Here is a 21,695-nt window from a genome sequence, read left to right on the forward strand (position 1 = left end):
GCTCAGCCCTTGTCTGTGCGCTGCACATGCTAATAATCTGAGGTTCCTTTTATCTCGTTGCTGACAATTTTCAGCAAAGGAAATAAAACGGAAAAACAAGGCAGATTAACTCTTCTGCTGCCAGGGATGCCAACGCAACGTCAATACAGAAACGTCTGTTAGGGCATGCTAAAGAACCGTGCCGGCCTGGGTCGGACTAAGTGTTCCAGCAACAAACCGCACTGAAGCATTCTCCCGAAATAGCCGGTGTGTTCATCAAACAGACGAGGTGCACAGTTTCCAGACACCGCAGGTGCCTCAGTGTTTGTCCAGGCACCTAGAACATGCCTCAGATGAAATCTATCAGGCCTGACACCAAACATTTTTCTCTTCTTTGTGGCAGAGCTCAGTCATTCCACACAGCCCTATCTATGACACTGTGTCAACACATGGCGAATGTCGGAGCCAATGCAAATGAGTGCAAAGCTTCATCCTTGCAAATCAAACCACTATGTGTCATAACTGTATGTCAAAGGCTGGGTATCACCGCGCTGAGACATTACCCACTCAAATACAGTGTGTAGACGAAGTAATGGGGCATACACACGGGGCGAGTTTCTCCCCATTTCTAAGTGATCTGACAAGATCGTTAGAAATGGAGCATTGATCGCTCAGTGTGTATAGCCCCGGGCGATGGCGATGCACGGTCCTGCACGTCGCCATCGCCCGCAGGGAAACACAGGGCTTGTACTTTCTTTTCTGCTAGAGGAGTGCCCTTTATATACATTGGTGTTTATGTTATTTCTCTATATGTCTGATATAGTGCACCTTAATAGTTTCTTATATAGGTGACCATGGTTAGCCTCCTGCTGAATTCTCTATATGCAGCCTTCTGATTATCCCTGTCAGCTCTTATTGTATCCCTGTCAGTTCTTACTGTATCCCTGTCAGTTCTTACTGTATCCCTGTCAGTTCTTACTGTATCCCGGTCAGTTCTTATTGTGTCAGTTCTTACTGTATCCCTGTCAGTTCTTACTGTATTCCGGTCAGTTCTTATTGTGTCAGTTCTTACTGTATACCTGTCAGTTCTTATTGTGTCCCTGTCAGTTCTTATTGTGTCAGTTCTTACTGTATCCCGGTCAGTTCTTACTGTATCCCTGTCAGTTCTTACTGTATCCCGGTCAGTTCTTATTGTGTCAGTTCTTACTGTATACCTGTCAGTTCTTATTGTGTCCCTGTCAGTTCTTATTGTGTCAGTTCTTACTGTATCCCGGTCAGTTCTTACTGTATCCCTGTCAGTTCTTACTGTATCCCGGTCAGTTCTTACTGTATCCCTGTCAGTTCTTATTGTGTCAGTTCTTATTGTGTCAGTTCTTATTGTGTCAGTTCTTATTGTATCCCTGTCAGTTCTTATTTTGTCAGTTCTTACTGTATCCCTGTCAGTTCTTACTGTGTCAGTTCTGACTGTATCCCTGTCAGTTCTTATTTTGTCAGTTCTTATTGTGTCAGTTCTTATTGTATCCCTGTCAGTTCTTGTGTGTCAGGTATTTTCACTCTCTGTCAATGAGTGTGACTCTTATGTGTATGTTTGTATATTTTTTCGCTATGCTAAACAACATAAAATATGTGCTACTTATCCCCTGCGGCCTGAACTGTCGGTAAGTAGCGGCTGCTTAGTAAATATACACCTCTGTCTATTGAAGTTCCGGTCTGGCTTGTAAGATTACAGGTGCCCAATACCTTCCGAAGAAATACTGTCCAAGTAAAAACCCAACTACAAATCAAGTATAAGAGAACTAGTTAAAAGCTTCTGCAACTTACTTTTTACTTTGAGCTGTGACCGTTTTTTTTACTTTCACTTTGAGCTGTGACAGTTTTTAGCCCACAAACTCTCCACCCCACCCCAGTCCCTATCTGCTCCTACCACCAATCTCTGGCTTCACAGCTCCCTAACCCCATATCCAGCAAGTTTAAAACATATCTGTTTTCCTGCGAAAATTGCTTTCACTTTCTGTTATGACATCTTTTTAGCACACAAAGGAGTGATTTGGTCTATTGAGAGGCCTCTAGTGGTCATAGAGGTGAGGAGTAGTTAGTTTTTATGTATATTGATTATAATATACTTTATGGCCACTAGATGGCGATACCATGCTATCTAGATGTTTATTGTAAAAGGCAGCTGTACTTTGGGACTATTCTAAGGAAGAAAGTATAGGCTCATCTCTGTCCCCACACACTGGCTCACCCCACAGCCGCGGCCCCAACCGAGGCCCCAGGACACACTGGCCACCCCTCAGCTTCTCAGAAGGTCAGGACTCGGTCATATAACATGTTGATAAGAAAAATGGCCTGCTAGGCCCCGCTGCTGCAGCACCGGATCAGCTGTGACCAAGATGGCGCCACTCATGGCTGCCTAGGAGCTGTGCAACTACTTCTCATATGGGGGGAGATTCTGGTTGACCGCTTACCATTGAATGATTTTTCTGCTGTCCGTAGATAAACGTAAACCTGAAATGACTTTTTTTTTGGCTGTCAATCACCAAATTGGGGGTGGGTGCTGATGTCATGTGATGTCAGCTGAGCCGGCAATGCCACGCCCTCGATTCCAGGGGAATGCCCAGCATTTTCATGGGGATGTCCATAAAATACTGGGTGTTCCCCTGATGCCGCTCCCCTGCCCATTCACACATGAGTCCTGTATATACGGGCATGCGCATATCCCCCACCATCAAAAACGGGGCCAAACTGGCCCCATTGTGTATGACATGGACGCTATGACTGTATGACATGGACACTATGACTGTGTGACATGGACACTATGACTGTATGACATGGACACTATGACTGTATGACATGGACACTATGACTGTGGCCCTTATTCTGATCGGTGCGGATTTCTCCGCATGCGGTCGTACCGCCGATGGTTATCGTCTGCGCATGTGCAGAGGTCACTCTGCGCATGTGCAGGCGGTTTCGCCGCACGTATTCTTTATACGCCGCACAGGGGGCGTAGAGGGGCGTGAAGGGCTACTTAGCCTCATTACCCTATGCATACGCCCCGCGTTTCATGGGCGTTCCCATGCAAACGCGGGGCGTATGCATGGTAATGAAGCCATGACGCATGTGTAGGGGGCGGGCATCTGACATCGCCGGATGTCAGCTGCCAGCCCCCATACATGATTTCATACGGACAAGTGTCCGTGTGGTCTAGGGTGGCGGGAGCTGGTGGAGCGTGCGGCCCTGCATTCGATGTTCGGCGACCATCGAATGCAGGGGCTGCTCCCAAGATGGAGGAGGCGTATCCCCGTCCACTTTCATGCGGACCGCCACATATCCGCGTACGGACGGAGGTGGCGATCCGTATGGAAAGCGGGGATTCGCCTGCACGGTCCTGGCCGCATATTTATGATCTGGCCGCACCGATCAGAATAAGGGCCTGTATGACATGGACACTATGACTGTATGTCATGGACACTATGACTGTATGACATGGACACTATGACTGTATGACATGGACGGTATGACTGTATGACATGGACAGTATGACTGTATGTCATGGACACTATGACTGTATGACATGGACACTATGACTGTATGTCATGGACACTATGACTGTATGACATGGACACTATGACTGTATGACATGGACACTATGACTGTATGACATGGAAGGTATGACTGTATGACATGGACAGTATGACTGTATGTCATGGACACTATGACTGTATGACATGGACACTATGACTGTATGACATGGACACTATGACTGTATGTCATGGACACTATGACTGTATGACATGGACAGTATGACTGTATGTCATGGACACTATGACTGTATGACATGGACAGTATGACTGTATGTCATGGACACTATGGAAAAAAGGTAATGTGTGGTGCGCTATCAACAGCTGCTGGCACTAGGTTTGTCGGACCCAAATACAAGGAAGAACAGAAATGGTGTGCCAGCGCTGGCTGTTTTAAGAAAACAATACGCGGTTCATAATACAAATATACAAATTTATTAATAACAACACTTTAAAAACACTAAAGGTGAATCGCTCTAGATGGTGCTAAAAGCACTATATTTGGGGCATCATTTGTGCAAGAACAAATAGATAGAAAGTCGGCTGTATATTACCATCCCTTTTTGTGCCTGGTGGTTTTTTGGAGCCAGGATATGGTGACAAATGTCCGTGGTATGTCCTATAATTTCAAGGACTCAGGCTTCCTATAGATTGGATGTCCTCTGGTTGTCGTCTGGACAGGATTAGGGACAAAGCAGATATCCCAAATGTGGTTTTGTAATCCAGGAATTCTTGAGGGTCATCTAGGGATGGATGGACTCGTCACTTGTAGAGGGATGGATATCAATCATACAGCAGGTATTTGGTAGTGCTCAACGCGTTTCCCCGGTATCACCGGCTTCATCAGGAGCAAGGAGTAATATACAGCCGACTTTCTATCTATTTGTTCTTGCACAAATGATGCCCCAAATATAGTGCTTTTAGCACCATCTAGAGCGATTCACCTTTAGTGTTTTTAAAGTGTTGTTATTAATAAATTTGTATATTTGTATTATGAACCGCGTATTGTTTTCTTAAAACAGCCAGCGCTGGCACACCATTTCTGTCATGGACACTATGACTGTATGACATGGACACTATGACTGTATGTCATGGACACTATGACTGTATGACATGGACACTATGACTGTATGTCATGGACACTATGACTGTATGACATGGACACTATGACTGTATGTCATGGACACTATGACTGTATGACATGGACACTATGACTGTATGTCATGGACACTATGACTGTATGACATGGACACTATTACTGTATGACATGGACACTATGACTGTATAACATGGACACTATGACTGTATGACATGGACACAATAACTGTATGACATGGACGCTATGACTGTATGACATGGACGCTATGACTGTATGACATGGACACTATGACTGTATGACATGGACGCTATGACTGTATGACATAGACACTATGACTGTATGACATGGACGCTATGACTGTATGACATGGACACTATGACTGTATGACATGGACGGTAAGACTATATGACATGGACGCTATGACTGTATGACATGTATGGTCTGACTGTATGACATGAACACTATAACTGTATGTCATGGACGCTATGACTGTATGTCATGGACGCTATGACTGTATGTCATGGTTTCTATGACTGTATGACATGGACGCTATGACTGAATGAAATGGATGCTAGGACTGTATGGCATGTCTGTATGACATGGACGGTAAGACTGTATGACATGTATGGTCTGACTGTATGACAGTGACACTATGGCATGTACACTATGACTGTATGACATGGACGCTATGACTGTATGACATGCACGCTATGACTGTATGACATGGACGCTGTGACTTTATGACATGGATGCTATGACTGTATGATATGCACGCTATGACTGTATGACATGCACGCTATGACTGTATGACATGGACGCTGTGACTGTATGACATGTATGCTATGACTGTATGACATGGATGCTATGACTGTATGACATGGATGCTATGACTGTATGACATGGACACTATGACTGTATGACATGGACGCTATGACCAGAACCTCTTCTGCATGAATATATAACGCACAGCAACACCTCCTGTTTCCTGCAGCTTGTACGTAAGCCTAACGGTTTAATAAAACAATGACAAAGGTGTACACAGGCGGAGACCTTAGTCTAACTGTCTATCAATGCAGCAATTGATGTTCCCTGGAGACAATACCACGCCCTGAGAAGAAGCGAATACGAGTTCCCACGCGCTGCCAGTATGACAGGGAAGTATGCAGCCTGCTCCTGCCAAAATATACTATTACATTCCATTGTACGGCAGCATAGCACAATGCCACTCACACAGGCCGGTTACACATGTATACAGCGGAGACCAATAGATTCCAATACACACAGTATTAGATCTAAAAAAATAATGTGATATCTTCACATTGGGATCTTGTTAGTGGGATCTGTAGCACTATCTATAAGAGATCCGTGGATTGGATACTTCTATACTCACTATTAAGGATGCGGGTGGTGGAGGTGTGCACGCACACACACATATATATATATATATATATATATATATATATATATGTATGTGTACGGCAGCAGGAGCTATTGTGGGAACTGGACCAATATCTATGACACCAGTAAATCAATTCACAAGAATTAGGTGGCATTACCAGGTACATCGTGCCTCACTTATGCCCAGATAGCTGAGATAACACTTTGCCGATACACAATGAATTATTATTATTGATATATATAACAAGGAAGGAAATAACTAAGAAATATGAGAGCAAGTTGTATACACATCCTGTACATCCAGCCATTGTTATGTAGCACCCACTATCTCTATGACATCACGTTCTTTGTGACTTACTAAATAGTGCTAGCAATTACTCTCCTTTGTAATAGCATTATCACATTTGCATAACCCCGCCCCTTTTGTCCCATGGGAACCCCCACTTCCCCCATTAGCGCCTCACAACCACTCAGTGAGAAGGCCTAGGGGCTGTCCCGCCTGCAGTGTAAATGACTAGGATATTGGCTCGGCCTAGTATTGGCTATCAGGATAAAACAATGTACTGTATGTCTGCCCCTTACCTGCAATCTGACTCTGTCCTTGTGGATTAAAAGGACTTGGTGCAGAGTTCAGGGAGGGCCGCGGACTCTGGGTTGGGACACCCACTCTCATACTGGGATGAGGAATGCGCCCCAAATCACTGAGGCGCTCAGAGAACAAACTAGGCTTAGAGTCATCAAGCTTCTGTCTGTGCCCTGGAAATAGCAAATCATAAAATCAGAGTTATTATTGGTGTCAGTGAGAACGGTCCACACAATACATCCCACCAGGCCAGGGTCACAATCTAACATGGCAGTGGTCATTGCGTCGACCAATATTAGGACAACATGCATTGAGTCAACCAGCGAAGGTCGACATGGTTGGAATATTCCACACAATCATAAGGTTGACAATGGCTAGGTCGACGTAGGTTTTTCGCTTTTTTTTTGGTCCCATGTCAACATGGTCGGCATGGACACAGTCAATGTGCACCACATCCCCTCGCCTGGCTCACTATTCTGTTTTATGGATGGTATGGCATGAAGTACCGCCCGTCGGCACATGTCAGCTCACAAAATAAGTGAAAAACCCATGTAGACTTTTTGACTGTCGACATAATTCTTGTGTCGACATTCCAACCATGTCGACCTTAGCCATGTCGGCATTCAGTGGTCAACCCAATGCATGTTGACCTTATATGTGTTGACATCTAACACAGCAGGGCAGAAACATGTCAGGGACCCCCAACTACTAATCATGGCTAAAAAAATAGCATTATCGTATTCCATTTCAAATAAAATATCCTCGTTTTCTATTTTCAATTATTTAATACATTTTTTACAGCAGCGATTTTATATCGGAACAGGGAAAAACACTGCTAGGTCCGATGGATATCGATAGATATCGGACCCCAGGGCAAATTATGAGTATATGCCATATCACCTGCTGTATCTCCATCACCTGAGTATCTGTCATATCACCTGCTGTATCTCCATCACCTGAGTATCTGTCATATCACCTGCTATATCTCCATCCCCTGAGTATCTGTCATATCACCTGCTGTATCTCCATCTCCTGAGTATCTGTCATATCACCTGTTGTACCTCCATCACCTGAGTATCTGTCATATCACCTGCTGTATCTCCATCACCTGAGTATCTGTCATATCAACTGCTGTATCTCCATCCCCTGAGTATCTGCCATATCACCTGCTGTATCTCCATCACCTGAGTATCTGTCATATCACCTGCTGTATCTCCATCTCCTGAGTATCTGTCATATCACCTGTTGTACCTCCATCACCTGAGTATCTGTCATATCACCTGCTGTATCTCCATCACCTGAGTATCTGTCATATCAACTGCTGTATCTCCATCCCCTGAGTATCTGCCATATCACCTGCTGTATCTCCATCACCTGAGTATCTGTCATATCACCTGCTGTATCTCCATCACCTGAGTATCTGTCATATCACCTGCTGTATCTCCATCACCTGAGTATCTGTCATATCACCTGCTGTATCTCCATCCCCTGAGTATCTGCCATATCACCTGCTGTATCTCCATCACCTGAGTATCTGCCACATCACCTGCTGTATCTCCATCACCTGAGTATCTGTCATATCACCTGCTATATCTCCATCCCCTGAGTATCTGTCATATCACCTGCTGTATCTCCATCACCTGAGTATCTGTCATATCACCTGTTGTACCTCCATCACCTGAGTATCTGTCATATCACCTGCTGTATCTCCATCACCTGAGTATCTGTCATATCAACTGCTGTATCTCCATCACCTAAGTATCTGTCATATCACCTGCTGTATCTCCATCACCTGAGTATCTGTCATATCACCTGCTGTATCTCCATCACCTGAGTATCTGTCATATCACCTGCTGTATCTCCATCCCCTGAGTATCTGTCATATCACCTGCTGTATCTCCATCACCTGAGTATCTGTCATATCACCTGCTGTATCTCCATCACCTGAGTATCTGTCATATCACCTGCTGTATCTCCATCACCTGAGTATCTGTCATATCACCTGCTGTATCTCCATCCCCTGAGTATCTGTCATATCACCTGCTGTATCTCCATCCCCTGAGTATCTGTCATATCACCTGCTGTATCTCCATCACCTGAGTATCTGTCATATCACCTGCTGTATCTCCATCCCCTGAGTATCTGTCATATCACCTGCTGTATCTCCATCACCTGAGTATCTGTCATATCACCTGCTGTATCTCCATCACCTGAGTATCTGTCATATCACCTGCTGTATCTCCATCACCTGAGTATCTGTCATATCACCTGCTGTATCTCCATCCCCTGAGTATCTGTCATATCACCTGCTGTATCTCCATCACCTGAGTATCTGTCATATCACCTGCTGTATCTCTATCACCTGAGTATCTGTCATATCACCTGCTGTATCTCCATCACCTGAGTATCTGTCATATCACCTGCTGTATCTCCATCATCTGAGTATCTGTCATATCACCTGCTGTATCTCCATCACCTGAGTATCTGTCATATCACCTGCTGTATCTCCATCGCCTGAGTATCTGTCATATCACCTGCTGTATCTCCATCACCTGAGTATCTGTCATATCACCTGCTGTATCTCCATCCCCTGAGTATCTGTCATATCACCTGCTGTATCTCCATCCCCTGAGTATCTGTCATATCACCTGCTGTATCTCCATCACCTGAGTATCTGTCATATCACCTGCTGTACCTCCATCACCTGAGTATCTGTCATATCACCTGCTGTATCTCCATCACCTGAGTATCTGTCATATCAACTGCTGTATCTCCATCACCTAAGTATCTGTCATATCACCTGCTGTATCTCCATCACCTGAGTATCTGTCATATCACCTGCTGTATCTCCATCACCTGAGTATCTGTCATATCACCTGCTGTACCTCCATCCCCTGAGTATCTGTCATATCAACTGCTGTATCTCCATCACCTGAGTATCTGTCATATCACCTGCTGTATCTCCATCACCTGCTGTATCTATCATATCACCTGCTGTATCTCCATCACCTGGGTATCTATCATATCACCTGCTGTATCTCCATCATCTGAGTATCTGTCATATCACCTGCTGTATCTCCATCACCTGAGTATCTGTCATATCACCTGTCCCCTCCATCCCCTGAGTATCTGTCATATCACCCCAACCCAGTCACCCAAGTCTCTGCCATGTCACCAGGAATTAACATCAACCAAGTTTTCACCATTTCCTTAGCCCTCACCCAAACATTTGCTGTGTACCCAGACCTCTCATCACACAAGTCCCTGAGACCTCTATATCACCAAAGTCTTCACCATGTCCCATTTGTCACCCAAGTCTCCAGACCTCTCCATCATACAAGTCTCCGAAACCTCTATGTCACCAAAGTCTTCACCATGTTCCATTTGTCACCCAAGTCTCCAGACCTCTCCATCACACAAGTCTCCAGCCCTCTCCATCACACAGCCCTTGGCATATGCGTAGCCCTCACACTTAGGCACACCTTTCCGGGGAAATGGCTGCATGCATGGGGCAGCCCCTAGAGCTTCGCCAGGGACAAGGGACACCTTAATATGTCCTTTGATAGGTGGTAGTTATTTTAAGGAACATTAAATATAAATAGAATGTTTTTGTTTGAAGGGGCTTTTCTTGGGAAGAAATACTATATTGATTAAGAATTATTATTGTTTCCTTTATCTAAGAAAAAGGATAATAAACAGAGGCTGGTTAATTGTGCACACTTCTCCGCCATCTTTATCACCAGTACAGATAATGCAACGTTTTAAGCTGCTGTGGTTGATAGTGATACTGTCAGTGTGAGCGGCCAGGAACGGCTACATCTGCAGCTTCCATAGTATCCAAGGTGGAAGTTAGATAAACGCTACCGGCTGTACACATTCCCCGGTCTCCCCACACATCGGCGCACTAGGGGAACTGAACATGATATAAGGAGGCAGCATGGTCCTCTGTGGTTTACAAACAGGAAGTGTGCAAGGCACAGATGAAACGGGTCTCAGAACAAGCAAGTAACTAAGTTCCACCACATTCCTCCTCACTTTAACCCCTGGATATCCGCCATCAATGGCAAAAACATAAACCTTCTTTGTCAAACCATCTATGTGTGTATTTTGGGATATTTCAACCATGAATGGTCATTGGCCATCCCTACAATATTGGTCTAGTTCCAGGATTGGGTACTGTATATCTGCAGCTCTTCAGATGTGCGGAAATACAAGAACATACATTGGGTCTTGCAGCCCAACAAATGATTACGTCTACTCTGTACTAACCACAGCACCAACCCACCATCTAGCCTCACCCAGCAGGGTATGGGCAATGTCAGCACAGTCGCCAGCATGAAAAATGTCAACCAACAACTGCACTAGCAGCATTTGGTGGAACATGTGTACTCTGGCAGAGCTCCTGAGGCTGCAAATCATTTTGTTAGGACCCAGCAAAGACCCAAGTCCATGTTCCCATCACACAATGAGATTCCACCAATGGATAAGAACTGCAGTTTTCTAGTCCAACTAAAATAATCATTGAGACAATGTGGACTGATTGCCCTCAAAGGAGCTAACCTGTGTGGTCCACATGTGTACACCGAGACCACGGGGATACACAGAACCATTCTTGTACGTGTGTAATTAATGTGCAGCCCGGGATGAAGATGAATGGGCGGTAAGATTATCACCCATCACATTAAATATGCCATCACCTAAAGCACTGGCCCAGTCATTGCTGAGGAATAAGGCTGGAGGATATCTCAACAACGTTTAATGGCTGCTGTGGAGACTGGTGTAAGATGAGGAGTTTCCTAGGGATAATAAATTCCACTAGCTTGACCCCCCCCCCCCCCCAATTAGGAACTTCAATATCACTAATCCTGTTATAAGGGACCATTCCAGGTTCTTTATTTACTCTTGACTTATACGCCGTCAAATCCTGGGAGTTTCCCAAAATGGAGGCGCATTGCAGGACAGTTAGTGGGTTAGCGGCGGCCATTTTTTTTATGAGCTGAACCTATTTTCAGAAAGAGGCTCTCTGCCTTAGGAACCTAGTAAGCTGCATTCTCATGAATGGTATTCAGACCACAAATTGCCTGGCTCAATTATGTTCTTGGCTTCCAAATTATGTAAACACTGATCCAGCCCACAAAATGGCTGTCTTAGTGCAATCTATGGTTCCCACAAAATGGCTGTATTAATGGAATCTATGGTCCACAGAAAATGGCTGTCTTAGTGCAATCTATGGTTCCCACAAAATGGCTGTGTTAATGGAATCTATGGTCCACAGAAAATGGCTGTCTTAATGGAATCTATGCACAAAGAGGCCCTGATTCCCAGCCATGGCTGGTTTCACACCCGGTTGTGGATGCATATATACTACTTTATACTACTGCAAGTATCAGACCATCCCTTATGATCCTGTTTATGCCAGTATTGGGCAATCTATGACAATATGACCTCTATGAAAGTATTGACCCATCTATGCCAGTATTGGCTACCCTGACCTCCCACCTCAGGGTCAATAACAATAAAAATGAATGGAAATTTGCTATATAAATAAGGAGGGGGGAATGGAGTGGATTGCGCTGCTGATATAAATAAGCTTACACATCATATACACACTTACGGCCTACTTACATTAATTCTCTGTGCTTACGCTCATAAAAGTATATTATGCACTAAAGAGTACTTCATGAGTAAATACTTGAGTTCTAGAGTCAATTAAAATGTTTTCTAACTGATCTATCATTTCAATGACTGATTATCGAATTGCCACGAAAAAACAGTGCTTCCATATTTTTAAAGGGAGTAATTCATTGCACTTAATATTAAAAAAGAAGTAAAATAAAGTTTATTTTACCAATAATGCATATCTGAACCAACAGGATGAAAAGCAGCCTGTACAAACAGATCGATTACTGTATATATATATATATATATATATATATATATATATATATATATATTGTAGTGTAAGCAGATCCAATGAACCACTAATCAATTTCTATAACTATGAGCCCTGTTTTGGCCGGCTGAACTCATTTTTGGCTATGTATCTTACACGTCAGTGGTGGATGGTGGGTGAATTCCCTGCGGTGGTTTTGAGGTTTTGAGTACTAAGAAACTGCGCGACGTGGTATACAGTAATTGACATGATCTGCTCCAAAACACGTCCGATTTCCCATGTCTACAAGAACTGATTTTAACCCGTTCACCCAGAAACCCTGGCACAGATGTGACTGATATAAGTGCTTTTACGTGTGATTAATGCGCATCACATAAGGATAAAGACAAAGACCACATTTCATCAGTGTCTACAGGAAGAATTTTGACATGGTCAACATGACCGTGTCGACCATATCAACATATTCATGTCGAAATTAAAACTGTAGCATGTCATCCCTAATACCTAACCCCCGTACTAGTAAACATGAGAACACTACAGTAAAACCACTGCCCAATGGCATGACGCAGGCAGTCGGTCACAGACAGGAATGGCAGGGGGCCAGGGTACGGTAACTCGTCAATAAGCCTGTGCCCAGCATATGGGCAAAGACACAGTAGCAGAGTCACTGAGTGGGTACATGGACGTAGACACTGGAAACACTGGTGCCACAGGTACTGCATGGAGGAGAACAAGTGGGAAGATTGCCCTGCATAAGACAGCTTAGATATACAGCCCCTGATGACTCCTACACTACAGCCATATAATGTCACCATGCACAGCAGCACTGGCCAAACCGGTCCTCCAGATCTACCAACGGTCCACTTATTCTAATCACCTAGCTGGTGCGGGATACGGTAACTAGGTCTACAAGCATTAGGTCGACACCACTAGGTCGACATGACTGAAGGTCGACATGCAGGAAGGTCGACATGGGTTAGGTCGGCAGGATCAGTAGGGTGACACAAGCATTAGATCGACATGGGGAAGGTTAACAGTCAAAAGGTCGACATGGGCTTTTTCACTTTTCTTTTTTGAGCCGACATGTGCCGACAGGCGGTGTTTCATGCCCAACCATCCACTAGGGCGTGGTGGGAGAATAAAATAGTGTGCCCGGCGCATGGCGAGTGCAGCGAGACATGCAAGGGGAAGTGGTTCTATGTTTCCATGTCGAAAAAACGACAAAGTGAAAAACCCCATGTCGACATTTTGACTGTCGATCTTCCTCATGTCAACCTAATGCTTGTGTTGACCTAATGACCTCGTCAACATACCCCATGTCGACCTTCAGACATGTCTACCTTCCTGCATGTCTACCTTCCTGCATGTCGACATTCAGTCATGTCGACCTTCATGTATGTCAACCTAATGCTTGTAGACCTAGTTGCTGTCTATCCAATGATCCATACCCGCTGGTGCACAGGTGTAGTCATTACTAACTGTCACATTCCCTAGACCACCTAGCTGGTGCACAGCTGTAGTCATGACTAACTGTCACATTCCCCAGGTCACCTAGCTGGTGCACAGCTGTAGTCATTACTAACTGTCACATTCCCCAGGTCACCTAGCTGGTGCACAGCTGTAGTCATTACTAACTGTCACATTCCTCAGGTCACCTAGCTGGTGCACAGCTGTGGTCATTACTAACTGTGACATTCCCCAGGTCACCTAGCTGCTGCACAGCTGTAGTCATTACTAACTGTCACATTCCCCAGGTCACCTAGCTGGTGCACAGCTGTAGTCATTACTAACTGTCACATTCCTCAGGTCACCTAGCTGGTGCACAGCTGTGGTCATTACTAACTGTGACATTCCCCAGGTCACCTAGCTGCTGCACAGCTGTAGTCATTACTAACAGTCACATTCCCCAGATCACCTAGCTGGTGCACAGCTGTAGTCATTACTAACTGTCACATTCCCCAGATCACCTAGCTGGTGCACAGCTGTAGTCATGACTAACTGTCACATTCCCCAGGTCACCTAGCTGGTGCACAGCTGTAGTCATTACTAACTGTCACATTCCCCAGGTCACCTAGCTGGTGCACAGCTGTAGTCATTACTAACTGTCACATTCCTCAGGTCACCTAGCTGGTGCACAGCTGTAGTCATTACTAACTGTGACATTCCCCAGGTCACCTAGCTGCTGCACAGCTGTAGTCATTACTAACTGTCACATTCCCCAGGTCACCTATCTGGTGCACAGCTGTAGTCATTACTAACTGTGACATTCCCCAGATCACCTAGCTGGTGTACAGCTGTAGCCATTACTAACTGTCACATTCCCCAGGTCACCTAGCTGGTGCACAGCTGTAGTCATAACTAACTGTCACATTCCCCAGGTCACCTAGCTGGTGCACAGCTGTAGCCATTACTAACTGTCACATTTTCAAACCTGCTGCATTCATTCCTACTATAGATCCACAGGTTGCCTGAGACACATGAATGCTGCTTTCAGACCGCAAAACTGACTTTGACCCGGTATTTTAAAATGTTTGTAAAAACGGGTCTGCCAGCTAAAACCCCTTTCACACCGCATGTCTTTAAACGGTATTTTAATGTTCCTTCACAACACTGAACCCGTTTTAACCCATAGAAAACAGTGGATTAAAAAAAACGTGTCTGTAACGGGTAGGACCCTGCTTCATTACCGTTTAGAAATACCAGTTCAATAGAACTGGTAAATTCACTCTGTACCTTTCAGACTGCACAAATTACCGTTTTAAAACGGTAAAAAAAACGGCAGAATAACGGGTAAAAAGTGCAGTCCGTGTGTGCGTCTTATGTCGATGTCGCGTGTGCGACTTTATGCCCTTCCCTTGGTGTACAGCCGCACCCCTGATTGTGTCAGGACTGAGGATCCCTCTCTCAGCGTCCTTGTACACCGAAATACCGCTGGGTGCGACTTTAATCCCAACCATTGGTCACACGGACACCATCGAAACTTTCACCAGCCAGGAGCTGGGCGCTGTTTTTCCATCAAGAGTATGGCGTCCAACGTGAGAGACTCAATTGTCGCCGAGCCTCTATGAGCACACACAATGGGACGCATGCAGCATGTAAGTTTAGCGCGAGCCCCAGAGAAAGATGATCACTCAGGGCAAAGCATCATGGGACCGAACTGAGGGAGGCGGCAGAAGCGGGACTATCCAATAAGCCCATAAAAAGCCAAAACCGGCTTTTAATTTGGTTTTCAACCCCAAGGTTGCTGAAAAATGAATAGAATTGTTTTCATGTATTTTTATTATGAGCTGGAGGAAATGGATTTAAACAAAAATGTCAGTCTGCGTCCTCTGCCAGACAACTATCATGTCCCGTGTCTAACAAGACTATAGGAACTGGCTGGTTACCCCTTCCTAGCATCCAGGGGTGTTAATGGTCAGGTAACTGTTCACAAACTAACCACAGACTCACTTCCATATCGAGACCTAAGACCACACTAAAATATAATCAGGGGTCTTAGCTTGCACAATACAGAGATTTATGTGTGGTATTGATTTCCAGCCTGGTATTTCTGCAGAACAATTACGACTTTAGACATTTTTCTTTAAAACCATATTATCAAAATAGTAATTTTTTCTGAAATGAGATATCCGTTCAAATTGCTACTTGGCGATGCAAAAGACCCTCCAGTCCATCTCTGGGCCCCGCACATCCCCTCCAGTTATTCATTCGGGCTGTCCCAGCAGCCTGAGCGTGCCAAGCTCAACAGAACCGGCGTGCCAAAAATCCTTTGCAAAATAATTTCCAGTGCAGACAGTGCACCGTGCAAAGGCCCAACAGCCAGGGCGGCTCGGTGTACCGTTTCCTGCGCGGGTGCGGAGTCTGATACGGTCCTGGTGACTAGGAGTCGCCATGTCCAATCAATCCACAGAAACGGTTCTAGGTAAACAACAGGATGATTTGAATTTGGAAGCTGCCAACTTTGTTTCTGAGAATCTATTTTCGTACCCTGTTATTAAAGTGGAAATTTGTCAGTCTAGGGAAGGGCTGGGGCACTGTCGCTAAGTCCTGCTCCTTTCCAACTGCAGTCTTTGGCTTTTAGGTTGCAGCAAATTTTGGGCACTGAGGGGGAGATTTATCAAGGCTTGGAGAGAGATTAAGGTCTTGATTCTTGTTGACTCCGCCAAATGCCGCCAGGCTCCTGCACGGCCAGGAGGGCGTTCCCATTAGTGCATCCTCCGGCCCACCGCCCCACGCCGGCACTGTTGCGCGCAAGCGCCCAATAAATAATATATTTGCCGTGGCCGCCTGCGCACAGCGGCTGCACGTGCACATAAATGACTATGCGCAGTCGCGAAAAATCGGTCCCCCGTGCGAACGCCGGGGAACAATTTAATCAGACTAACCGCCGAAGTGGGAAGTTGCCCAAGGCAACCAGTCGCTGGTGATATAATCAGACTTTACTGATGACAGCGGGCATCGTTAAAGACCCGAGAGAGTATGCGTCGTCAATGATATCGTCGGTACACAATCTAAACAATATTCATGATAATATAGTTATCATTGGCTAAAATCGCATAGTGTGTACCCAGCTTTAAACACTCATTTGCTAACATTTAAAAATAAATGTCAGTAAACGCGTGCTTTAGAACCAGAAGTTAGTACTGTAAATGTGTGTTTTAGAAGCTGAAACACAACATCGATTATCATTTCAATGAATTAACAAACACTGACCTTTAGATATGCACATATTTACAGCATGATGCTGAGAGAGAGATTCCACCTAGAGAAATCCTGTTTCACTCCTGCATGGATTGTGGCCATTTTTCTGGCATTTTCCACAGCACTGCTGTTGCTGGACTACAGAGGGTAAGGAGTAATGTGCACCAACAGCGCACACTGTACCTATTATAAATATGCCGCTACTCGGGGGAGGACTTTGGTACTCATAGAGCAGGGGTGTACACACCCACATAGCTGGCCACACCCACACCACACTGACTAAGCCTATACAGCACTGGCCACACCTCCTCCCCTTCTCACTACAGGCAATTACGTTTCCATGGCTACGTACACAACCTGCATTTGTGTTATCTGTTGCAAATTAAAATGTCATTTTCTGCAAATGTTGGAAATGTAGAACTTCACTAAATTTTAAATTTTCTCCTATTCCACTCTACTTTTTACAGTTTTTTTAATTGTTAGTCCTCTTTGTAGGGGTTTGTATTTGCTACCTCTTTCCCTTCTTTCTGCCATATTTTCGGTCCTTGCTGGACCTGGACACGTTCCCGAGGAGACCTCTGGGAGCAGGATAAAGGGATTCTGGGGAAGAGAAGGCAAACAATGGAACTGTATGAAATGGTGAGCTCTGCAAGCAGACGTACTCTAGCACCAACATAAAAACTCCATATAGGATATAAAGTATAGAACTATAATACATAGGCTGGGGGTGCTCAGGATGGTCTCCGTATGACGGAGCCAATGATCAGGATAACGCCGCCCTGCTGAACGCACGCCCCCACGGCCTTACCCGCCCTTGTGCAAGGATACGAACGGATGTGTACAGGTGGCGAATTTGAACTTGTGCGAGCAGGCCTGAATAGGCCCATTGGTCTCGTATACTGCACACAATTAATGGTGCTGTTCTCTCACGTCCCGTGTCATAATCTGCTGTTTCCTAGTAACTTCTGCTACTAGGGTTAATAAGGAAGCAACCCGCATGTATCTAAGTCACATGACTGGAAGACGGAGGTGCGGCGGGACTGCCAGAACTCACCATGTGTGTCCTGTAACTGAATGCTTTTTGTTTTGGTGACGGCGGGAGCTATTTTCGTCTGTGTCCTCCCTTATACAAAGCTCTTTTTATATTCAAATCTGCCTGAATTACCTCTCACTATGCTGAGGCCAGACCTCTCGCTCCAGTCATAACAAAAGTTTAGATACGGAAAATGCCAAGACCCCCCCACAGCGGGATATTGTTATTCTCACATAAATATTGCTCTGTGTGGTGTTAGTATTACAGTCTCATTGCAGTGTGAATTCAGTGTTTCCTGCCCCAGAGATAATAATACACATTATGCAGTCACTCACTACGCAAGCTCGATTCTTACACCAAGGACCTTATTCCGGTCTGTTCCCAAGTTCCCCTCGTTCGCACGGGGACCGATGTTTTTTTATTGCGCAGAGTGGGCGGGGGCGGAGACGGGCAGCGGGCAGCTGGCGAACAATCTACGCAACAAGTGCATGCACAGGCGCAGTAATGCACGTGCGCAATAGAAAAACATTGGTCCCCGTCTGGGCGTTCTCATGCTAATGAGGCCTGACGGACAGGCGGGATGTGCGCAGCTGACAAAAAAAAAACAAGTAACTTTGCACCTGGGCAACATCATGCTGTGCTGCAGGTGGGGCAGATGTAACATGTGCAGAGAGATTAGATTTGGGGGGAAGGGGTACAGCTGGTGGTGGACTGGGAGGGAAAGGGTCAATAGGGAGGAGGGGGGCACGTGGCACAGAACGGTTCCGGCGTGTGATGTCATGAAGTGGCGGAAGTCATGATGTCAGCCCGCCCACACGGCTCCTCTTCTCCTTCCCAGCTTGCAGCCACCATTGCCGCCGGGTCAGTCATTCGCTACTGACTGCCTGGCGGCATTAAAGGTTTGCATCATGCCCTGCCCACCTAATAAAAGTGGGCGGGGTCAATAATCACGGGGTCTACCAGGAAACCCCCAGGTCCCTGCTGAGTCAGTCCGAGCCTGGGTACAGCCGCCATGTGGTGCAGGGAGGGGCTAGGGGTATATCCAAACTGACATTACTATTGCAGTTTAAAAATAAAGCTGTCTAACGTGTGAGCTACATGCAAAAGCAGCCAGTATTTACCCTGCACAGAAACAATATAAATGTACAGTATGTGTTCCCCTTCCATGGCAACATGGTATGTTCTAGATGCTGAACAGAGTTACTATGCGATGAGGGAATACGAGATGCTGGGGTCAGAGGCTGCAGAGAGACCGTACCCTGCACACAGCCCTAGTCCCTGACTGCCGGCAGCAGCTCCCACTGGTGTCACTGACAGAGCCAGAAGGAATCCTGACTTCCAGCAGCTGTTTCCTCTGGTACTCACTGCCTCTTGTGCTCCATCCCCTCCCTGTATGAACAACTCAGAGTGACTGTCCCGTCAGAGGTGACAATGGGCCCGATTCAGACATTTGCACACGCTGAGAATTTTGTACATGCGCCTCCAAGGCTAGCGAACGTAGGTGGCTGCTTTTACCCTTCGCTAGCCGTTCGCAAGATGATTGACATTAGTAGGGGTGGTGGTGACCGGCCGTTCACTGGGAGTGTCACGGAAAATGCTGGGGGGCTGTGAAAACACACTGGGTGAGCCTCAGAGAACCCAGACGTGCTCAAGCATTTAAGGGAAGGGTGTGTGACGTCAGTAGCGGCCTGGTCCGGATATGACTGTAGTCATCGTAGCCGTCGAGTAAGTGAAATACTCATGTCGAACTTTTGACTGTCGATCTAACCATTGTCGACCGAATGCTTGTGGAAAAGAATAACTCCTCCCCTCATCAGATGGTCCTCCCACTGCCGCCTCTGTATGAGCAATGTCTACTACCCAACACCTTAGATCTTGTGTCAAGAGCAAGGGTTAGGTGGGCACCGTGTGGGAGTGTCCACCAGAGGGCGCAAGGTATGAGTTGAGGGATAGTTGTACTCGTGTCAAGAGCGCTAATGCAGCCGTCCAATCAGCTCTCTTCAGCCGCTGCTGACTGGACTGAGAGGCTACGATAATGGAACCTTGCCAACAGCATCACATTGCACTTATTTTACAGGATGTATATTACCGATAACAACATTAATATTATTATTTTTATTATTATTATTATTATCCTTTGCTTATTTGGTGCCACAAGGGATCCGCAGCACCCAATCACAGGGATCCAAATGTGAATAAGCAAAACAGTGACTTCCAGTGGAATACAATAGCGGACAAGTACAGGATACACAGACCTAGCCGTACACAGGACAACGTGCGCATGATTCCCAAAGCAGGATTGCACTACATCGGGGCGGCGTCTATCCGTTTGCTGGCCCTGTACATTCGTGGCTGTGCGATCAGATCTGAATTACCCCCATAGCCATATGCAGGAATGACTCGGCCATGCTGCATGCAAGCCTAGGAATGTGTAAACAGCCCGCGTATCCCTGCATCAGTTCCACAGAAGGTTGCACAACGCGACTGGCTCTCTGTCATTTCCTGCCTGGCCGCTGGCCCAGCTTCTGACACTCACACAGAATAAAGTAACAGAAAATAACACACTGACTGATTACAGAATGGACGTTGTGCTCCGTCTGCCACCGCTGCCCCCTCTCGCTGCACACGCTGACGGACAGATATTTGTTATATTACTTTCCCTCTAGTAGCTCAGTATCCGCACTGCCACTGTGCGGGATATATTACGCCGCCACATGTACAGATAATGGGCCAGATGCACTAAGCTTCAAAAGTGATAAAATGGAGAGTGATAAACAACAAGCCAATCAGCTCCTGTCTGACATTTTTCAAACACAGTCTATGACATGGCAGGCAGGAGCTGATTGGCTGGCTGTTTATCACTCTCCATTTGAAGCTTAGTGCATCTGGCCCAATGAGTTAGTCCTCCGTCACATGACGTTACTGGAATGCCAAGTCCCAGATGTTAGGGGTCTGAAATTCCTGGTGCTTTCAGTCATGTGTTTATAGCATCAGGTCATTTTTTGTATTGATTTATTGATCTGTTATGGCCTTGTGTATGACACAGCCCCACTGACACAGCTGTATCCAGAGGGTAGCTTTGTGCTGTCTCCTGGGGCAAAAAGAATCCCCAAAACCGGGTGATGATAGAAAGAGATGGCTGAAAAGCACTGAATTGGAACCTGCGCTATGTGCCGCACCACCGCAGAGGCTCTGTGTGTGTGTGTGTGTGTGGGGGGGGGGGGGGGGGTGTAGTAAGCATGTAGTAACCGACCTTCAAGCAGGTACGGGTCATTGTGTTGACCACTGAAGGTCGATAGGTCGAAATTAGTCAACATGGGAAAGGTGGACAGGGGTCGGAAAGTCGACACGAGCATTAGATCAACAATGGTTGACAGTGAAAAGGGTTGACGAGTATTTTGTCCCAATGTCAACATAGTCGACAC

The 21,695-nt window shown here is 45.8% G+C and overlaps 1 protein-coding gene across 2 annotated transcripts in view; it reads right to left on the bottom strand.

The window, feature by feature from the left end:
- Positions 1–21,695, bottom strand: part of RUNX2 (RUNX family transcription factor 2) — a 69,802-nt gene that overhangs the window by 16,741 nt on the left and 31,366 nt on the right. Inside the window, exon 4 of one of the 2 annotated variants that reach the window (XM_083178689.1) lies at positions 6,643–6,816. The exons of the other annotated variant lie outside the window; for it this stretch is intronic. Within the exon in view, the coding sequence (XP_083034815.1) occupies positions 6,643–6,816 (174 nt within the window). The remainder of the gene's footprint in view (positions 1–6,642; positions 6,817–21,695) is intronic. 2 annotated transcript variants of the gene reach the window in all.

This window comes from Crinia signifera, chromosome 3, assembly GCF_055691185.1.
Source record: "Crinia signifera chromosome 3, ASM5569118v1, whole genome shotgun sequence".
NCBI classification, from domain to species: Eukaryota; Metazoa; Chordata; class Amphibia; order Anura; family Myobatrachidae; genus Crinia; species Crinia signifera.